General features: G+C 45.0%; 1 protein-coding gene across 1 annotated transcript in view; it reads right to left on the minus strand.

The window, feature by feature from the left end:
* The window catches only part of TNRC6B (trinucleotide repeat containing adaptor 6B), a 189,137-nt gene that overhangs the window by 126,621 nt on the left and 42,708 nt on the right, over nt 1-19,808 (minus strand). The window contains exons 3-4 of the mRNA XM_075321778.1: nt 11,449-11,536; nt 3,025-3,394 (exon numbers count right to left, since the gene is read on the minus strand). Of these exons, the coding sequence (XP_075177893.1) occupies nt 3,025-3,394; nt 11,449-11,536 (458 nt within the window). The remainder of the gene's footprint in view (nt 1-3,024; nt 3,395-11,448; nt 11,537-19,808) is intronic.

The raw sequence follows: 19,808 nt of genomic DNA on the forward strand, positions 1-19,808 counted from the left end.
CCCCGAACAGCGTGATGAAGTCGGGGAAGATTCTAAGCGAGCCCGCTTAGCCCGTCTGGGACTGCGGTCCGTGCCGGAGTCCTCCACGTAATAACTAGAGGCCACCCCAGGAGCACGCTTCGTCGCAGACCGAGAGGGGCCTGGGGGCGATCCCGCAGTGCCCGGGGCCTGTGTAAGGGCCGGTCTGGACTGCAAGACTTCTAGTATCTTAGCAGACCATTTATCCATAGACTGAGCCATGGATTGTGAAAGTGACTCAGAGAGTTTCTCAGCTAAAACTGCAAACTCTGTCCCTGCCGCCTGTACAGGGGTAGCCGGCGGTTCTACCTGGGCCGAGGGACCCACCAGTGCCCCAGGCTCCGGCTGAGCGAGTGCCACAGGGCCCGAGCATTGCTCACAGTGAGGGTAGGTGGAACCTGCAGGTAGCATAGCCGCACAAGAGGTACAGGTTGCAAAATAACCCTGTGTCTTGGCACCCTTGCTGCTTGTGAACGCAGGAGAATGATCACAGAGGGATATATAGCCACAAGCTAACAGTACAGCCGAACCGAGAAAAATGTATACAAATATAATATATATATATATATATATATATATATATATACAGTTCGGCACTCTAGGGGGACCAGCACCGGGTGACCGGTGTGGCTTACAGACCGCTCAAGCGGTGTGTGGCCACCAGATTCCCTGCCTCGGGTCTCCCAGAGCTGCTGCCAGAATTCCTCCACCGGCAGAATGTGCTTAAAACATGGCTGTCGGCGTTCACAGGGGAGGAGGGAGCCGTGGGCGTAACTACAAAAGTGCGGGAATCTGGTGCCCCAGAGTGAATAGTGAGGGGGGAGGAGGACAGCTAAGTGTGCTCCAGCCCTCACTGTCGGCGTCAGACCGACCGTCCCGCCCTTTCCCCTGACTGGCAGGCCCGGGGGCGGGAGTTTAAGGCACTAGGCCGCAAAAGCCGGGGACTAAAGTTAAAACCGCGGCCGGCAAGCAGGCGCGGTCGGCGCGGTAGTCCCGGTCTCATACCGACACCGCAGTCGCTGCAGCGTCTGAGGCCAAAGTGCTCCATGCACCGTCCCCAAGGGGACACAGAGTACCTGTAGATGCAGGGCCCTGTCCCTGATGATACTCAGTCTCCTGTCCGTCAGAATCCCAAAGGGGCTGCGGAGGGAGCCCGGTCCCAGTGCCTGGATGACCGGATAGGATCCCACTTCTCCCAGAGCCCCTAAGGGATGGGGAAGGAAAACGGCATGTGGCTCCAGCCTGTGTACCCGCAATGGGTACCTCAACCTTAACAACACCGCCGACTCAGTGGGGTGAGAAGGGAGCATACCGGGGGCCCTGTTAGGAGCCCTCTTTTCTTCCATCCGATACAATCAGCAGCTGCTGCTGACTAAAATGGGAGCATGAGTGAATGTGTGCCTCCTTCAACACAAAGCATAAAAACTGAGGAGCCCGTGATGCACGGGGGGGGTGTATAGGCAGAGGGGAGGGGTTACACTTTTTAAAGTGTAATACTTTGTGTGGCCTCCGGAGGCAGTAGCTATACACCCAATTGTCTGGGTCTCCCAATGGAGCGACAAAGAAAAATAAAATTAAAAATTCCCATAACTCTTGCACTTGTTTATAGAGCTGTCCTGAGAGATTGCATCAATGATAAATGACTCCTCATTCGAGTTCTTGAAAGCTGAATAGACATGAGCAAATTCCTTCAATTTAAATGAATGTTTACAAAAGAAAAAAAAACCTCCAGAATATGGATTTTTTTTTTATTCCGCACTGTGTAAATTCAGCATAATGGCAGTCAGCCCCAGAAAGAGCCAACAAAAGGTGAGAACAAAAAAAACAATAAAACTAATACCGTGTTTCCCTGAAAATCAGCCCTACCTCGAAAATAAGCCCTAGAAGGAATTTTCAGCCTTTTCAGGGTAAGGCTTAAATATAAGCCCTACCCCAAAAATAAACCCTTGTCGTGGTTCAATAATGAAGTGTCCAAGCAGCTAAAAAAGTGAAAGAATACTGTAGGATACTTCATTATAGGAAGCGGACACCCCCAAAAGAAAGAGGACCCCGCAATCATCCTCACCAGACCAGAATGGGAGGACCTGCGCTGCAAGGCATTGTGGACTTGCGATGGAACTGGGACGCGGTGGAACGCCTGGAGGACCTGCGGTGGAACGCCTGGAGGACCTGCGGTGGAACGCCTGGAGGACCTGCGGTGGAACGCCTGGAGGACCTGCGGTGGAACGCCTGGAGGACCTGCGGTGGAACGCCTGGAGGACCTGCGGTGGAACGCCTGGATGCGTTCTGCCTTTTTTGGGGGGTAAACTTGCCCATGTTTCCCTGAAAATAAGCCCTAACTCTAAAATAAGCCCTAATGACTTTTTGGAGACAAATAATATAAGACAGAATCTTATTTTCATGGAATCATGGTACCTGAGCGCTCATCTGTCTGGCCACCCATGCTGCTCATTGCCTGCCATTAGGCCCTCAATGGCTAGTCTCTTAGTTGTTGTGTGCCACATCTCCCCGGGTCTCGGCGGTCACAGTGTATCCTGACGTCAGGACATGCACCTCATCAGCACAGCGCACATGGAGATCCGAGGTTTTATAACGTGGATGGACGTTCCATCCTAGATTGGAGACACTGGAGATGCGGCACAAAACAGTGGAAAGAAGAGTATCGAACGACCTGCCATAAGATACGTATATGGCCAGACAGGTGACCGGTGAAGTAGTCTTTTTGTTTGTTTTTTTCTTACATACTAAATTTATTACATCTTGAGAGACCCCAGATCACAAAAAGGAACATTCAATTTGTGGTGAATAACTTTGATGTGAATCAAATGTCCTCAGAAGATCCAGGCTACTACTGGGGGAATTTGAATGTTATCAGACTAATAATGAAATATTTGCTGCATATTGTTCTTCACTTCCATGATTAAGGCAGTTGGCCATTTTTGTGAAGCCAAGAGAAGGCAGCGAGATGGTTTAGATTAAACTGAACCGCATCAGAATCTTGCTTACCTGTAGCGGGTCCGCTCTCCCCCGGCAGCAGTGCTCCTGTCCCTGGCTGTGCGTTGCCTGGGCTAGTCCCTGGTGCAGAGGAGGAGGGGGGAGTCCCTGCTCCTCCCCCCAGCAGCATACAGGACGCCGGAGGGGGCTGCCCACGTTTCAGTAACACTTTGTGGTCCTGCTGGCAGCGGAATCGCGGTGGCACCTCCCGAGGCATGTAGCGGGCGGTGCTGGGCGGTTGTCCGTTCGGCACTGCCACCCTTTTGGCATTGTTGCCACCATTTACTGGTGGCGAGGGGGAACTGCCAGGTAGGCTGGCGGCCGTCGCTTGGCTTGAACTTGGTTTCGTCACTTCGGGCACTTTGGTTTTTTGTTCTGTGACCTAAAAAAAAAAAAAAGAAAAAAATAGAGAAGTAAATAATAATAGTAAAGAAAAAATAAGTCAAAACTCTCATTTTGATTCCATTAACACACGAAAAACATAAAAAGTCATTTTTCAAGGATTTATTACCATAGAAACCTATGGAGGAGCAAAGTGAAAAGCACGGTCAGAGGTGAAATGAGAAAGAAGGCTCTGACTTTCGGGTGAGGAATGAAGGACAAGCAGAGGAGGTAAAAATGTAGGAAAAATGCAACTAAATACGAAGATTTTCAACAAATTTCGGCTTTTGACTCGGATTTCTGGACCGCGAGCAGGAACCAGGCAAGTTACTAAAAAATAGTTATCTACCGGTGAATCAAACAAACCATCTCATCAGGGCAGAAAGGTTACGCTTCTTTATACATCTATATTATTAATTTCACCTCGCGTCTACAGAGCAGCTTTCTTTTCCGCTCTGCTGTTTCTATGGGACGTCAGTACTGACATTCTGAATAACTGCTGACTCTCAGCAGTTAGGCAAGGAGTCGATTGTCAACTGACATGACCAGAAGAAACGCCATGTGGACAGAGCAGAGCGGAAGAGAAGGAGCTGCTCTGTCTATATCACAACACCAGAAGCTAAACCATTGCCGGCAGGAGCCACAGCGACTGCTCTAAGCCAGAACAGAGGGTCACAAGTCATAACAAGACGGACTTTAGCAACTACCTGCAAATAAATTATTCGTTCATTCAAGGAAAATAAGAAAAGTTCGGGATAACACCAGAAAGGCGACTAAACTACAGTTTTCTACATTTCAAAAAGATTTATATAAAGAGGAGGTAGAACTTTTGATTACATCTTTGTTTTTTTCTTCACAAAAGACATTTATACATTGGCTATATATCCCTTAAAGGGAATCTGACACCAGGTTTTGCTATCTAATCTAAAAGCAGCATAGTGTAGAGACAGAGACCCTGGTTCTAGTGATGTGTCACTTACTGGGCTGATTGTTACAGTTTTGAAAAACATTGCTGTGCAAGCAGCAGATTAATTATCACTACTAACCTTGATGCCATGTAGTCCTCCATATTCATGGGCTCTGTATAACCGCGCCTCCACAATTGATTGGCACCGTTCTGTATATAGGATGAAATCTGCCAATCAATGGTGGAGGCGCTGTTATACAGAGCCCATGAATATTGAGGACTACATGGCATCAGGTTTATACAGAGCTTCAGCAAACTGGTAGATTTGTAGCAGATAAAACCGTGATTTTATGAAAGCAGCCCGGTAAGTGACAGCACTGCAATCAGGGTCTTTAACCCTACAGTATACTACTTGCAGATGGGAGTAGCAAAAACCTGGTGACAGATATTAACCAGGCATAATTTGGCCTTAGTGCCCAAAACAGATTTTATGCCTTTTCATAGTTGCACTCTTTTTTTTAAAAAAAAAAAAAAAAAAAATGGTTCGCCATAGAGCAGACTTCAATTATTATTAGTTTTTCATACTCGGAGACACAAGCACTGTTGACAGTTTTGGGTTCACAACACGTTTCCTTTTTTGTGTTCCCGGCTAACAAAACCAAAAACAATTTGTTATTTTTATTTGAGTTATACAGCATTGACCATGCAAGAGATATACATATACACACACACACATACATACACATATATATACAGACACACTATTTTTTTTATAAATACTGTATATATAGTGTTCATGTAGTTATATAATTTTTTCATTCTCATATATAATATATATATATATATATATATATATATATATATATATATATATATATATATATATATATATATATATATATGTATATATATATATATAGAGAGAGTGAGAATGAAAAAAAATTATATATATAACTACATGAACACTATATACGCTGTGTATATATACAATATTTATAAAAAAATAAAGTGTGTGTCTGTATATGTGTGTGTGTATATATGTATATGTACGTGTGTGTATATTATTTATATATATACACACACACAGACACTATTTTTTTTATAAATACTGTATATATACACAGTGTATATGTAGTTATATAATTTTTTCGTTCTCATATAATAATATATATATATATTTATTTATTTATTTATATTATCTACTCTATCTATACACACACACACACGCGTCTATAAACATCTATATATATTATACATATACACACACACGCGCGTCTATAAACATCTGTATATATTATACATATACACACACACACTTTTTCTTTTATAAAATACTTTTTTCCTTGGGGGGGGGGGGCATATTTTGACAGGCAACATTTGTTTTTCACAGACAGCTTTATTTTATAATTCATTTGACACTTTTTTCCCCTTAAATAAAACCAACTTAAAATTAAAAGAATATCCAGCACTACTTGTGTAGTGCAGTGCATTATGTGAGCCTGCAGGTGTTCCTCTGATGGTCAGCCCACTAGATACTGCCTCTAGCAGAATCTAACAGGCTTTGGACTGTGGCATACCCAAAAGACATTGTTTGGCCTCCAAGTGCTATAATAAGCAATCGCTTGACCGAAGTCGCCCACTCTGTCCAGCTCCTTACATACCGCAGTCACTACTGACCAGGTAGGGTGATTATATATGGGAAATGCAGTCTCCTTTCATTTCCAGGGTGGAGGTTTGCTTTAAAAAGGTTGTCTCAGCAATTCAGAGAACTGCAATGGCAACTATTCAACTTAACAGGCCATCAGAATACATAAGTGGGTAAAAAGCCACACAACAGCAGGAGACACAGATCCGAGTGCTGCTAAGTGGGTGACCCTGCTGTATGAGGTGTACATGTCCTAATAGCCACAATGCCACATTTTACTGACGCCTAGCACAGCAGATTGCACTGCTGCTACAAAGAGTTAAAGGAAAGCTGGAAAAATTATAAAAGCTCAAAAAACGTGTCCTTGCACTTAGTAGATTACATATAGTACATACAGAGCGGGACACTGGGGAACGCTGCATTCAGCAGATGAGAAGTCAATAACCAGAGAAAAAAGGCGACTATGAATTGGGCAGTAATTCCTGCCTGGGAAAAGTCTATCAATGAGTTGAGGTTTTCGAGCTGAAGTGCTCTCACGTAAGCCTGTAATTGCTTGTTAATAGAGGGGAGGAGGGCTGTGGATGGAAGGGGCCGTACACAAGGCGGCCGGTATCTTACACAGAATTCAGAGAGACTACAGCATGGGGGGTATAAAGGTAACTAACAAATCAGGCTTCATACTTGTTTTTTAACTTACCTAAATAATAACACATTACTCTCAAAAAGGGATATTTGGCTTTCGGGTGAAATTTAAGTAAAACATAAAATGTTCACCCTACAATGATTTTTTTCATAAAAGTAGGGCATTTAAGTAGAATCATGCAATGGCGATTTCCTCAGCTCAAACAATTTGTTGAAACAAAAGCCAACAACAGTCAACAAAATCCAATCGCCCCAAAATGTCACGTGTCACTATAACTTGTCATGTGGCCGTGAGCATCAATTACAGCTGATAACGTGGAGTTATTGCCTGCGGAGGCATGACATCCCACTCTTCTTGAAGGGTGGCTCTCAGGTCATTGAGGTTCTGGGGTACAGAGTTATGGCCTCTACACGGCGACTCAGCCGATCCCTTAGCTTTTCTATGGGATTCAGGTCTGGAGAAAGAGCAGCAGCTCCATTTGAGGCCCCCAGTCTCCAGCAGCCATTCCCTAATGATGCGACCTTGAAGAGTAGAGCGTTGTCGTCCATGAAGGTAAAATTAGGCCTGTGCTGTTCATGCAGAAGCACAATGACTGGATTGTTATTCCAGTAGTAGGGGCTGTCACTGTGTAGGGCAGTTCTGTATTGATTAAACACACCTGCCCACACTAACACTACCACCACCAAAGGCTCATCTGATGACAACAGTGGCGGATGCATAGCACTCTCCTTGAAGTCCCCAACATCGTTGGTGGCCATCATCTTTGCTCCGAGTGAATTAACTTTCATCAGTGAACAGTACTGAGGCCCACTGGTCCCTCATCCAGAATAGATAACGCCTGTACTTGGTCGTGCAGTCAGGTACCCTTGAAGGTTTGGAATGGTCGAACATGGCACTTGGATGCCTATCACCTCCCTTAGATGTGCCTGGAGTTGTGTGGCATTCACCAGTTCAGAAGGGCAGTGTTCACAATGAAGCAGTCATCAGTGTAGGACGTGGCAGAAGGACGTCCAGTTCTCTGCCTGTGACTCTTCCAGTCTCTCTGTATCTCTGTTGCAACCTGCTAATGACACTTTGTGATGATCCAAGCTCAGTGCTTACTTCCATCTGGGAACATTCTGCTTTAAGCCTCGCAATGGCACGGTACTGCTGATCAAGTGTTAGGTGTCGTCTTGGTCTCATGATGTCCAAACGTGAGCTGCATGATGAGGAAAACTGTTTAATGCCAATCCTAATTGAACCCTAAAATGTATTTTGCAATTCATGCAAACACCTTCTGTGAATTTTGCCATTAAGTATCTTGTTAGAGAACAGCAAGTTGAGTAGAAAGTCCTAAAACATTGAACAGTTGGACATGTGCATCCAAAAGCACTGAATAAAGAGTACAAGCCCAGGCTTTCCTTCCCCGACGTAAAGAAAGGCCAACCTGCACCAAAGGATCAATTGAGAAGCCTTTAGGGGGTGGTGAGGGATTTTCAATAAGTTGCTTGACAAGAAGAATGATAAGACAAGTACAGTGGGACTTTGGATTAAGAGTAACTTGGTTTGAGAGCGTTTTGCAAGACAAGCAAAGCTTATTAAAAATTTGTAACTTGGTTTAAGAGCAATGCTTTACAATAAGAGCAAATACTCACCGTGCACACTTCCGCTTCTGTCCTTTTACCATGTTCCGACCCGCTCTGGAGGTAATTTTCTGTACATACGCACTGTATACAGTATACCATTACTTTGGAGAGAATAGATTTGGGGGGGTGTTTTTTTGTGCATTGTACAATAAAGGTTGTCATATTTATACATCATTTGCTCTCTATAAAGTACCTCCCACACACCAACAATTCTATTTTAAGGGAACGTGCAGTTTAATTTGTTTCATATGTTTTTTACTGTACAGTATTTTGTATCAGTGTACTGTAATAATTATATGAATACAGTACATTATTTTAAGAAGTTTGTATAAATACAGTAAATATTTTTGGGTTGTGGAACGAATTGTCTGCATTTCAATTATTTCCTATGGCAAAATTCGCTTTGATATAAGAGTAACTTGGTTTAAGAGCACAGTCCCGGAACCAATTATGCTCGTCATCCAGGGGTCCACTGTATTTCTTTCTTGGTTAATCACGATTCGCTACAGCACTGCCCTCTGATGATCTGCAGTAGAGACATCACATCCGCGTTGGTCATATGACGGCTGCAGTCAATCACTGGCTTCTTTGGTCACATGAAGTGATTGGCTGCTGCAACCATGTGATTGAGAACACCAAGCAGAAACCTCTTCTTGAAATATTCCTATTTAGGGAAGTTTTCGAATGATGTTTTATTTCACCAAAATCATTTTGAAGAGGTTTTAAAAGTTTTGTGTCTATTTTGTAGCCTTGTGGTTGGACATTGCTTAGGCTGCTTTCACACATCCGGTTTTTGCACTGCGGCTCAATCCGGCTCAAAAACCTATGCAACGGATGCGGCGAAAAAACCGGATCCGTTGCATAAGCTTTTCCATGCGGCCCGTCCGCTTTTTGAGGATGCGGCTTGATACTGATACTTGATACTGCATGCGCAGTTCAAAAAAACGCATCCGGCGTCCATAGGCTTGCATTGTAAACTGCGCCGCATCGCGCTGGATCCGGCGCAATGCATTTTTTTTCGCCGCACAAAAACGTGCCAGGCAACGTTCCATCTGGCCACCGCATGGGCAAAATATGCCGCATCCGGCAAAAACCAGACGCAACGCAAGACCATGTGGCACAATACGGCGCTAATGCAAGTCTATGCGGGAAAAAAACGCATCTGGCGGCAAAAAAAAAAAAACCCAAAAAAACTGTTGCGTTTTTTCTGCAAAGCGCCGTATTGTGCCGCTCAGCAAAAAACGGATGTGTGAAAGCAGCCTTAGTTTACAGCACCGGGTATTCTTCAAAACCTCTTCAGCAAAAAAAAAAAAAAAAAAAACAACTTGAAAAAACAATCCCTTATATGAAAATCAAAAGGATATTTCCCGTAGAAATGACAGTTTTCCAAGCATTTTTGAAGAGGAACTTTGAGCGGATTGGCGCTGTCTGAACACAAGTTAGTGATGGCTTCTTCTCAGGGCCCAGATTTCTGCGGGTTTCCTCCCACACTGCATAAACATACTGGTAAGTGATTTGGCTTCCTAGGAACATTGGCCAGAGCACATGTGATGGGGAGAGGAGATTAGTATTAATATTGGAGACCGGGCTTAATGTGAATGACGAGAAATTCTCCACAGCGCTGCACAATACGCTGGCACTATACCAGCAGGATAGAATGATTGATTGTACATCCAAAGAAATACAAACGTTACGACAATTTAAGACCATTTATACAGACACGCTGACCCCCTCCCCCCCATAGCTTTTCTTATGACCCTGCAAGATTTGCTGCAGGTCCCAGATAAGATTCTGATGCAGCCAGAAGTGCTTACAAGCTGGTGAGTGGCCACTCTGACATGCAATCTGGTGAGTGGCCACTCTGACATGCAGTGTATTTGCTTTTCGAGGCAGATTTAGGCACACATACAATTCATTTTGTGCAGTTTATTTTGTGCAGAAACTTGTTAAAACCCCGAAAAGCCAAGGATACAAAAACCCTGAGAGTGGGAAGAAATGAATGGAAAGTATGTGCAATATGCTGACTGCCCATCTGCCCACTGCTCATCTCATGCCCGGAGGTCAGGGATGAGGATAGCCGGAGCTGCAGCTATGCCGGCACGCTCGAGAATCCAGTACAATTATATACGATATGATCACTACTGCATTTTGAGTTGCTTTTTTATTTCTAGGAACAGAGGAAAAATTCATGTAGAAAACAGAGAAATTGGGTAGACGGGTAGATGGATGGAAGGCAGGACGGGTAGATGGATGGAAGGCAGGACGGGTAGATGGATGGAAGGCAGGACGGGTAGATGGATGGAAGGCAGGACGGGTAGATGGATGGAAGGCAGGACGGGTAGATGGATGGAAGGCAGGACGGGTAGATGGATGGAAGGCAGGACGGGTAGATGGATGGAAGGCAGGACGGGTAGATGGATGGAAGGCAGGACGGGTAGATGGATGGAAGGCAGGACGGGTAGATGGATGGAAGGCAGGACGGGTAGATGGATGGAAGGCAGGACGGGTAGATGGATGGAAGGCAGGACGGGTAGATGGATGGAAGGCAGGAAGGATGGATGGGTAGATGGATGGAAGAAAGGAAGGATGGACGGGTAGATGGATGGAAGAAAGGAAGGATGGACGGGTAGATGGATGGAAGAAAGGAAGGATGGATGGGTAGATGGATGGTTGAGTAGATGGATGATTGCATGGATGGGTGAATAGAGACGGGATATGAGACGGCAGAAGCTGTCTCCAATATACTCCTGGTCACATGGGACAAGCTGGTGACCGACAACATAAAATAAAGAGACCAGCTGAGATTAAAGTGAGTAAAGCATCTTTAAGCGGTGAAAATGACACAGAGTGACATTGTTCTACTCCTAAATGATGAAAGTATTGGTGTCCTTTACTCGTCCATCAAGTTTACATTGTATGTCCCTTTATTGGATGCAGTATAAGCCCTGCGTACTGTTACAAATCCAGTTTAACAATGATTCAATTTCTGTTCTACTAGAATACAGCAGAAAGATGGAAGTCACAACTCCGGTGTGAACAGAGCCTCCATCTGCGTCCAGCGCTGGGAGGTGGTGGTGCAATACTTCATATTCAACAGTTCTGCTTTCTACCAAAACAGATGGTTAAGAAGAGAAGCCATATTGCTATCTGACACACAAAATGAACAAAAGTTTCAGGGACAGATTTTTCCAGAGAAAACCTGAGAATAAGCAGCATGTCTGCTGGAAACAGCTACCTTCTGAGCAGCGTCTTTCTTCTTCTTATCCTCTTTCTTCCTTTTCTTGTCTTCCATTAACTGTTCTTCCCTTTCTTGCTCCTTCTCTCTGAAAAAAAAAAAAAGCAAAAATGAGGACAACATTAAGAAAAGAGTAAAGTTTAGTCATATCCTTGTTTCTGAGTCACAACGATCGATAAATGGACAACCGTAAAATAGGAATAAAAAGAAATGTGACCAAAACAGCAAAAGAATACAAAAAGAAAAAAATATATATATATTATAGAACGATAGAATCAGATGACCGATACGATTTGGCCATATGCATGATGGAATAAGAGACTAAAATCCAGGTTGTGTTTGTGGTTGTTTAGGAGAAGGCAGAGGGGCTCCGTAGCCCATGATTACAGGGGTTCTATTTTCGGGTGCTGGGAGGGCAGTGCGTTCCTTATGACTGACAGATCAGGTTGCAGCGTTGGCCTGAACGGTGCTCTCTCCAGTGCTGCAAGTAAAGGCCGCTTTGCCTCTGCAGCACGGGAGGAGTACAGGGGCTGTGAAGCTCGCCGGATCCAGACAGCTTCAGAGTAGCCATGGTTACCCCTATAACACAGAGACTGGCCACCTCTGATAGATTGCAGAGGTGGTTGGTAACCTAGGCAACGAGCAGTACACAAAATTAAAAATCTCTCCTATTGAGAACAAAAGAGGATTTTAAAATATGAGCCATTGCCAAGTTGCTTCCAATAAGCACTTTGGAATTGTATTGATTTTAGAAGAAGAGACCGTCCCTTTAAATCAGATCTTTAAATTGCTGATTGACATTACGACATCAATACCTTCAGTTTTGAAATGGCAATGCGGGAACCCAAAAAGATTAGGATGGGAAAACGCCTTAAAGTAACCCTCCATCATTACGGACAGTTATATTACTTTCCGAGTCTTCTGGTAATACTCTAACCAGAGGCAGTGGTTTCTGCACAACAGTCCGCCACTAAATGGCTTAGGGTACTTTCACACATCCGGATTTTTGCTCTGCGGCACAATACGGCGTTCTGCAGAAAAACCGCAACCGGCTTTTGTAACGCCGATTGCGGTTTTTTTTGCATTGACTTACATTAGTGCCGCATTGTGCCGTAGGGGCTTGCGTTCGGTCCGGTTTTTGCCGCATGCGGCAGATTTAGCCGATGCGGCGGCCGGATCGAACGTACCCTGCAACGTTTTTTGCTCCGGCAAAAAACACCGCATCGCGCCGCATCCGGCCGCTGCGGCGCATTTTTCAATGCATCCCTATGGAGGCCGGATGCGGCGCGATGCGGAAAAAACCGCATCCGGTCGCCGCATGCGGTATTTTCCACTGCGCATGCTCAGTAGCATGCCGCAACCGGAAAAAACCGGACCGGCCGCATGTAAAAACTGATGCAAAGGATGCGGTGTTTTCACCGCATCCGTTGCATAGTTTTCACAGCCGGATTGAGCCGCAGGGCTCAAACCGGATGTGTGAAAGTAGCCTAAGTAAGGGAGATTGTAATAAGCTATTAGACCTTCTATCCAGACAAATGCATAAAGGGAAGTACTCTTCCCAGCAGTCTAGCAGATACTACATCTAATTTTGCAGGGGCTGGACTGGGAAGACCTACGGTTCAGTAAATAACAAGCATCTACATGTTTCAGGTCGTAGCTTATCAAGGGATGTCTGCTCTAGTCAGACTTTAGATCAGCGTTTCCCAAACTCCAGTCCTCACGACCCCCAACAAGTCATGTTTTCAGGATTTCCTTCATATAGCACAGGTGATGCCTTGATAATGATTCCATCACCTGTTCAATAGCAAGGACATCCTGAAAACATGACTTGTTGGGGGCCACGAGGACTGGAGTTTGGGAAACACTGATATAGATGCGCAGCAACTTTGGCTTCTATATATTGCTTCATACATATTACATCAAAGTTTGCAGACCCAGGAACAAACTTTAATGTGGATGGGATCAGGGGGATGGGGCATATTGGTTTTAAAAGCCCAATCCTCTATTGACAGGACACAACAAGCTGCCATTGTTGTTGCGCAGGGGCTTTCTTTCCCTGTTCCCCATTAAAAACACTTGTACTCTTGGCTAAGCCTACTGTACAGATGTACAAAGGGGCCTAGCAAAACAAGTGTTCCCCCATGTCACAACACAAACTGGGGAGAGCTTGGCGCGAGGCCAAACATACAACTAAACAGGAGTAGCACCACGACAAGCGAGGGGTACACCGGGGACACTCACAACGGTGAGCCCTAGTGAGGGAAGATGGACAACCCCTTCCCTTTCCTACCACTGTGCCCTGCACTCCTAGGCAGTCCCTATACAGGTTCCTCGCCTGTCACTGACCAGAAACCTAAAACCCTGAGTAAGCCAACAATAGTCATGGCTAGTGAGTGGGTAGGTAACGATTACTAGTCCCACCGCTGCACTGAAGCAACACACCAGGGGAGGAAGACTGACAGGGGGAAAACAACCACGAACTGATGCAGACCCAAGACTGAAGCCAGCAAAGGAACTTTAAGAGAGGGCTCCACCAGCTCCTTTCACCTCCAGGCCAAGCATCCAAATGAATGAGAATAACCGGCACCCTCTGCTGGTAGCAGCGGGTATATAAAGGAACTGGGAGTGGTCCAAACTGGAACACCTGAGATCGTAATGAGCCTGCTTGCTAGCAGGGAACACAGATTAACCCTCTCTTTCCCAAGGGAAAAGGGAATACATTTAAATAGCAGATCCCTCATAAGGATAAGCAAGACTCAGAACTGAAACATGTCACTAAACTCTAATAGAGAGACGACAGTGACACCCCATCAGCTATTACAGCTGAAATGAAAAAGCGCAATGGCTCCTATCTGGGAATAGAAATTGAGGTGCTGTTCTATGTTCTCACCTCAAGGTAAATGTGAAGGGCATGTAAATGACAGCTGCTGTAGTTCCACAGGCTCTACGAGCCGACCATATAGTGAGGAAGGAAAAGGTGTATGATCCTGCGCTGCCGGCAGAGTAATGAAGCCATGAGAATTTGTAATTGTTAATATAGTCTACGCGTTTCGAAATCTTCGACTTGTTTAGCTAAAGTCCTGATGAAGACGTCAGAGACTTCGAAACGCGTAGCCTGAATAAACTACTAACTTCACTATTGCATGGCTTCACCAATCTGATGTCAGCGCAGGATCATACACATTTTCCTTTCTCGCCATTTCAAGCACATAGGAGTCTTTGTAACATTATATATGGGCATATCAGTCTATTACAATGCTCCGGGAACATTTTGTTTCCTTATTTAACTGTAAAAACATTGGAAAAGTTAGTCAAAAGATAAAAAGCCTAAAGTGTGGAGCGCTGCCAACAGAATCCAGATCTCATTTTAGAGAGCAGTCCCATTAATTGGCTGTTCCACGCAAAGTAACCGGCCCACGTATATGACCACGGCAGTGAGAAATACATAATTTGGGAGAAGTAGCACACAGCCTTGAAAATAAGCCAAACTAGCAGAGTTAGGGAGGAAAATGAAGAGTAAAAAATGGCTGACAATCGTGTGGTGTGTGCGGCCGGCTTCAGCTCATACATTAGTAAGTACTTAGTGCAGAGAGGAGCTTATACTATCTGCATCTGCACAGATCAGTCTGCCCGGGGAAGATTACGCCGGAGTAACCACACCCAGCAGTGTGCGCCGCATCATCTGAGGTCACCATACAACATGCCAGACAAGGTTTACCAGCCAAAATACCCCAGGCGAGCAGACAGATCGTATCGGCAGCCTCTTCCAGGACTTGCTATAAGAACTCTACAGATACATAAATGAGGATACCTGAGAATTTTTCTTCGAAAGTTTCTATAACAAGAGATTGAGTTAAGCTGCCAAATATTACAATGACTACAGGCAAAAAAAATGTGAATATTTTTCAGCTGAACAGGGCAGGATTTAGTGTGACAACACTGGGGTTACAGCTTTAACAGATCCCGGATCGATTAGGGATTCTTGGATCAGATTGAATCCTGCACAACAAAACTCTGAAGGAGGGGACAATCTGCACCCAAAATTGAGGACAGACTGGGTCACTTGGACAGAAAAGGAAGCAGAATTTCCATTCATGCAGGAGAACATAAATAACCATGCATAATGCATACCTGAAATGCGTCGTTTTTTTAATTTCCCTACATTTCTTGTACTGGTCTGTTTGCATGACAAAGGTAATGGAAAAATTGGAAGTTTTATTCTATTGCATCTCCTCTGTATAGCTGGAAATTCTGCTTCCTTTTTGATACAGTTTCCTTCCAAGCGAAGCTTTATTCCGTGTGATTATGGGAACCCGGTGACATAGGTGAGCTGACACTGATCGTTGTGCTTAACTGTGGGTCAGTGGTGGTGATAAACATCCCGATACACAGAATGGAGCACATATCCATCCAACCTCCTTGGGTCTTAGGCCCTTTTCACACATCACTAATTCAAGTCAAGGAGGAAAAAAAACGGCTCCAGCGCTGGATCTGTGTTTTGCAAAATTCGACGGATTGTGACTGATGTCAAAAAACGGATGTGTGAAAGGGGCCTCACTGAAGAGCTGTGTGAGGTTCTGATGCCATAGACAAATGATGGCATCTTCTGAACTCTGGTCAACTTGCTGTGAAGTGGAAAAATCAATGTGTAAAAACAATTAAAGCACAGACGCTGATCGCTGAGGCACGGAACCCACCGACCCATTAAAAGATAAAGAAACACGTAAAAAAGTTATATTTCCAACGTAAACATTCCCCTGAAGTTAGAACTATTCCCTAGGGGTCTAAAAGTGTACCCATCGTTAACATTTGTTTTAATATGCTATGCCCCCTTCAATGTGCGATAGATCGAAGGGGTCATAAAACTGAGCTTGAGTTGCACTGCACAATCTTGAGTGACCTGTTGGGGTCTTAGACCTCCCCCCAACCAATCTAGAGCATTTAGGTAGTACCATGATGGGTACACCTCCACTAAGTAGGTTTCCGTGTGGCTTGAGCCATGTGCAGGATTGCTAAACTTCAGGAACATTGTGTTTTAGCCCCTTTTGTACCCCCCCACCCCTGTGCAAAAAGACCAAAAAGGGTAAAACACACATCTGTCACCAGGTTTTTGTTCCCCATCTGAGAGCAGTATGATGTAGGGGCAGAGACCCCGATTCCAGCTATGTGTCACTTACTGGGCTGCTTGCTCTAGTTTTGATGAAATCTCTCTTTTATCCGCTGAAGATTTAACAGTGCTGATCTCTGTAGAACTCCGCCCACACCACTAATTGGCAGCTTCCTGTGTACACTGTGCATAGGCAGAAAGCTGCCAATCAGTGGTGTGGGTGGAGTTATACAGAGCTCATGAATATGGAGGACTACCTGGCAGCAAAATTACAAGTCCTATAGCCAATATCCTGCAGATAAATCATTTATTTTATTAAAATTACATCAAGAAGCCCAGTAATTGACACATCGCTGGAATCAGGGTGTCTGTCTCTACATTATGCTGCTCTCACATTAGGTATAAAAAAAAAAAAAAAAAAAAAAAAAACACCTGGTGACCAATTTCCCTTCAAAACTCTTAAGTGAGAACAAGTACTCATCAGTGCTGTATCAAAGCCATCAAGACCCTGCACTCCACACTGATGAACGGCAAAAACTCTGAAACAGTGTTTGCAAATGGGTGTTTGCTTTGGCTACTATGACTAGTCACGTGCCATGGCTCGGTGGTGCTAGACTGAGTTTTCTTCTTTCTTGATCACTTTTTTCAGCTTTGTAAAGTGCGGTTGAATATGATGGCACTATAGAAATAAAGTTCTTATTCTATAGCCATATAGAAAAAAAATCCCCAAAAAAGTTGGATGCAATCAAAATATTTCTAGGTATAGGACGACAGATTTATTACTAAAGAGAAATAATACCCTACTTTATTAGATGAATTAGCGGCTCATCTTTTAATACTAAAATCCATCCTCTTCTATACGCATAACCTTTTCCTGCCTCCAGGCCTCGCCCCGGTGTGTGGATCACACACGGCCATGTACGCTTCGCCGTGACAAGTCACCAACCAGGATGGTGGCGGAGCACAATCACCGCTGAGCCGCACAGGTATGGCAGCATTGAAATGGCAGAAAAACACTGGGCTTTATTCTGTGGCTAAAAGCAAACATTACATGTTATCTACTATTATCTGGATCACAGGTTACCTGGTCTTTTGTGTCAGCAGTGCGAGAAAACACTGGTACTGCTGCCAGACCACACTACACTTTGGACATGAGGGGATGGACGATGGTAAACAGCTATTTGATAGGAAAGTAATGGTTGGCTGTTTAAGTTACACAAACTATATAACCATCAGATAAAAAAATAATACGACAAGTGGAGTACTAGCATTGGTCCTGAGAGGAGGACATGCTCAGGGGTGGCAAGAGGAGCGCAGGGGCCGTACAGCTTCAGTGCAGCACCTGCCGCTGCTCACAATCCCCTTCACCATACATTTGATACTCTGCTCCGAAAAGAGGGGACAGTGGAGTAAGTCACCGGCAAACACATCTATCGACAGCTCCTCTCAAGGCAAGAAAAGAAGACTCAGCCGTCAAATTTGATGGCCATCATCGGACAGTGCTTGTAAATACAAGCATTTCTTCAGTTTACTGCCTTCTAAAATTTGCAGCTGTTCTTGAGATAAACCCCTTTTTTTTTTGTTTACAGCTTGTTGTCTAGGAGACCGACCACTGCTGCTGTCTAGCTTGTAAGCACTGCACTGAAGCTGGCCAGGATAAGGAGGGAATATGTTTCAGCAATCCCAGCCGGCTTCAAACCAACACTTGCTAAATAGAAAAGGGCTTGTAAACACATGGCCTTCCGTCTTGCAGCGGGGCTCAGTGTCCAAGGCAGCGAGCTGCAAACAAGTGTTCATACCTGACATTTTTAAAGAGGTTAAGCTGAGAGTATAACATTGATGGCTGATATTTAGGACAGGTCATCACTGCCTGATCAGTGGGGGAACACCATCAACGATCGGCTGTTCTCTGCAGCAGCAAAAATGAACTGCTCAGTTCCGGAGCTACACAGCTCCATCTACTGTATAGTGGCAGCGGCTGGGTACAACATATCCACCATATCCAACCATCAGCCAGGGACGGGCGCCCTCAGCCCAGCCGCCCAGGGACGGGCGCCCTCAGCCCAGCCGCCCAGGGACGGTCGCCCTCAGCCCAGCCGCCCAGGGACGGGCGCCCTCAGCCCAGCCGCCCAGGGACGGGCGCCCTCAGCCCAGCCGCCCAGGGACGGGCGCCCTCAGCCCAGCCGCCCAGGGACGGGCGCCATCAGCCCAGCCGCCCAGGGACGGGCGCCCTCAGCCCAGCCGCCCAGGGACGGGCGCCCTCAGCCCAGCCGCCCAGGGACAACTCTTATAGCCCTTTACTCAAGGGCAGTGCCCTTAGCCCTTCTACCCAGGGACAGCTCTCTTATAGTCCCTGTCCAGTTTGTCCGTGTTGCATGTAGATCTGCATGAGCCCTTACAATTACAAGTGGCCCTTTAAAGGGCGCCATAACACTCATGGGGCCCTTGGTGAAAATGACTGACACCCCTGGCTCTAAAAGAATAGAATGAAAAGGCTGTGCCACCCTGGACGGATATTTACATGGACTCGAGTGTGACTTATGTGGAGACAGAATTTTGCATGCTCAATTCAATGTGTGGTGCACAACTTAACTAATGAAAAGCATAAAAAAAAAAAATTATATATATATATATATATATATATATATATATATATATATATATATATATATATATATATATATATATATATAATTTTGATGTAGCAACGACACTTTAGAATAAGCTCCTAAAGCAAAGACGCTATATCCCCTGCAGTTACATAGCCTGGCAAAAACAACCATAAAAATAAAGGCTCCGGTGACTGCAGAGGGGGATTGCTAAAAACTATAGACATTGAATCCCTTGTGTGATTCCAATACTGGATGCAATGTCCCCACATTGGCTCAGCTTTCAGCACAGGGAACGGTGAGGTCAGATGCCCGCTCTATTTTCAGACCACTCACGTAGCTAACAGAAGAGATCCTTTCAGTTACACGCTGTATTAGGGAGCTGCAGCTGAAGAAATCCCCCCGGATAGGTGGAGCGAGCGCTGCTACTTCTAGTCACAATGTGCTTTTCCTCTTTTATAGTCTTTGTAGGAAATACAACAGTGTCACGATAACCCACCCCACTCACTACTGGCAGGTGGCTTGTTTTTCCCCTTAAATTAAGACTTTATGTGAGGGGTTACACGTTCCTCTGAAGCAGAGTTTGTTTTTCTCCATGAACAATATCGGAGGGGCGATCTGGAATACGTAGAGTTTAGTGATCA

This window comes from Anomaloglossus baeobatrachus, chromosome 8, assembly GCF_048569485.1.
Source record: "Anomaloglossus baeobatrachus isolate aAnoBae1 chromosome 8, aAnoBae1.hap1, whole genome shotgun sequence".
NCBI lineage: Eukaryota > Metazoa > Chordata > Amphibia > Anura > Aromobatidae > Anomaloglossus > Anomaloglossus baeobatrachus.